The 2,624-nt window shown below is 45.7% G+C and overlaps 1 protein-coding gene across 1 annotated transcript; it reads left to right on the top strand.

Annotated features, from left to right (window-relative positions):
* Positions 1-357: 357 nt before the first annotated feature.
* Positions 358-2,412, top strand: Pmar_PMAR004801 (cartenoid oxygenase, putative; the record flags this gene model as incomplete). Its single annotated transcript, XM_002776461.1, has 8 exons — positions 358-422; positions 464-521; positions 574-742; positions 1,066-1,194; positions 1,235-1,320; positions 1,774-1,902; positions 1,953-2,036; positions 2,334-2,412. Coding segments are annotated over 8 exons (799 nt in total), but the record flags the coding sequence as incomplete, so codon positions are not given.
* Positions 2,413-2,624: the final 212 nt, after the last annotated feature.

Below are 2,624 nucleotides of genomic sequence, written 5' to 3' on the forward strand. Positions count from 1 at the left end.
GCCGTACAGTTTTACAAGGGTTGTATACAGCGGGTGTAGGGGCTGAGTACAGGGGGAGAACACATGTGATAGAAGTGTACATTAGTGATTGAAGACCATCATTTGCTTTAGACTTTACGACGCACCAGTGCCCACTTCCGCGTCGATGCTCACTTGAAACGGCTCGTCACCGTATCGTTTGAGTCTAAGTCGAGCCAAGTGCAGTTCAACGAGTATGACCAAGCCTGGGGGCATCAACGGCAAGTGACACGTTGCATACCTGGGCTAACCTATGTAAGGCTGTTGTTGGAATCGGTTACATTCGTAGCGTTGTAGGTTCACGACTTTGTCCTCACGCCAGAGTTCTATATAGTCCATATGACGCCCTTCGTGTCCCTTGAGGACTTCAAGTACAGCAAGCAGGCCCCTGGACTCCTCATGAGGTGACCCTACTCGGACGCTGCTACTTGGATGGGCATCGTAGGTTCCACCCACAACTGCCGAGCCGATTGGTGATCATCCCTAGGGATGGTGGTGGCCCGGTGAGTTGATGAAGAAGAAGAATATCGTAAGCAGTATTACGTACACCACTAGGTCCGCGAATGTGATATACAAGCTTGCCATATATTCCACTTTGCACATTGTGATGAGAGGAGGGAAGGAGGAGAGGTCGTTATTGAGGTATCGGCTCTGTGCTTGCCAGAAGAGTTCACTATGGAGTTCAAGGACAAGTTATTCCTTTCTAATTCCAACGATGCCCCGGGTGAGTTTGCTTGATAGCTAGAAAACATAGTGGAGAAGCTCGTTCAATCCAAACCACAGAGTAAGGGAAGTTTTGTAAGAATAGTTAACTGTAAAAACTAATACGAAACAGTTTTTTAATGAAATATATGGAAGAATAGTTTTTTTTCAACCATCATAATTGTAGAAAGCTTTTATGAGAACAGTTTTGATGGTCGTTGTGGTGAGGCTGTGAACATGAAAGTGGATCTCTCGTGTGCCGGGTTTCAGACGGATTCACATTGCTCTTAGAAGAAACGTGTTAGGCGTATCGCATTAAGATGACTATACGTGTTGTATGCTCAGGTCAAATGTACAACTTCTCGTTGAGGTTCTCTCCCGGTGAGAATTCAATAGCCGTCGAGACCAGCAGACTGGGCGGGAGGGCCTGTGGGGAGTTCCCGACTGTGCATCCACTGAGTCATGTAGCCCCAGGTAGGAGGGGGGGAGGAGGAGAGTGAACTTCTCCTTGCAGCATCGAATCGGTATATCTACTTAATGGGTAACACTAGCAAGAGGATTCCATTTACTTCTATTATCAAGATGGATAGGCAAAAGCCTGTAAGTCGGTTACATTGGAGTTTCTCCAAACACTTTGAAGTGAAGTGGCGTAATACTCTGTGAAAAACTCGATATTTGCGGTGATATGCAGTAGTCGTGGAATAAATTTTCACTAGTGTTTGTCATATCACTAGGGTGAAACTCCGATATATTTTCCTATTGCTGATAACCTCATACCAGTTTGATAGTATCAGAACGTTCCTGTGTGAATGAGGGAATCACCCTCGAGATTCGATGCTTTTGTGGTGATTAGAAACCACAGTGTTGGAGTAGGAATATTAGTTCGCTTTTCTCAGCTGAGATCAGGATATCTTCACTACCCTATGCCAGGGTGGTAAATTATGCACAAAAACGACTACATGTATCGGTGGCAGCATGAAAATTCAGATGGTTTCCGTGCATCTCTACCGGGATTCCTATGATGATTTACTACTTTGAAATTGTTCGATTCAGGAAAGTCCGATAGGCATTTGGATAAGCCCTTCGGGGTGTACAGTTGGCGAACCGGTCTTCTGTCCAAGAATCGGAACGAAAGGTATAGTGCCGCGTAGTCCAGCGGAAGAAGATGATGGATATCTTGTTGTAGGTCGCGAGTTCGATCCCTGGTTACTCCATTTTGCCGTTTTTTTCAGGTACAGGTTTATGACTCGGCAAAGCACTCCACTTACTTCGTCCTACTGGATGCGAGGCATGTCTCTGAAGGGCCCGTCTGTGAGGTGAGGGGGATGCTTTCGAACCTGCCACAGGAATTTTATCCGACTTGAGAAACATAAGGCGTTGCAGATTAGTAGAAGAGATCATTTCCTAGTCCCCCTTTTCGTGAACTGTTCCCGATGCAAGTGATGCATTATTCGCCACATATTCGCCGAATTTGCCGAGAATTTTCTAACGTGATAGAAATGCTCGCACATTAGTGCCTTTTATGCATCATACAACACGCATGAACAATTAGCACATTGTTTTGGTGAACTCTGGTGGGGTGTTCAGCGTGATTGTTGTCCTTGCTGTTACAGTTACATACCAATACCTTCATCACCAATGGGTTCCATGGAACATGGTCTGATGAGCTGATAGGCTTGGGAGAGTCTACAAGTGGGAAACTGTGATCCCTATTCTGATTGTGTTTTGTTCTTTCTTCTCATTCACGTGTTTTGTTTCATCGTGTTGGGATGCACTTTTGCATTTTCTGTGAAGTGTAGTTGCTTGTATAACGAGCACTGAATTTGTAGTGTTCCGTTGGTGCGGATGTCAAATTGGCTGCGTCGGGCAAGAGCTCTTCGTCAGCAGGCGACGCCTCGGTTTTC

Source organism: Perkinsus marinus (genome assembly GCF_000006405.1).
Source record: "Perkinsus marinus ATCC 50983 genomic scaffold scf_1104296953362, whole genome shotgun sequence".
NCBI lineage: Eukaryota > Perkinsozoa > Perkinsida > Perkinsidae > Perkinsus > Perkinsus marinus.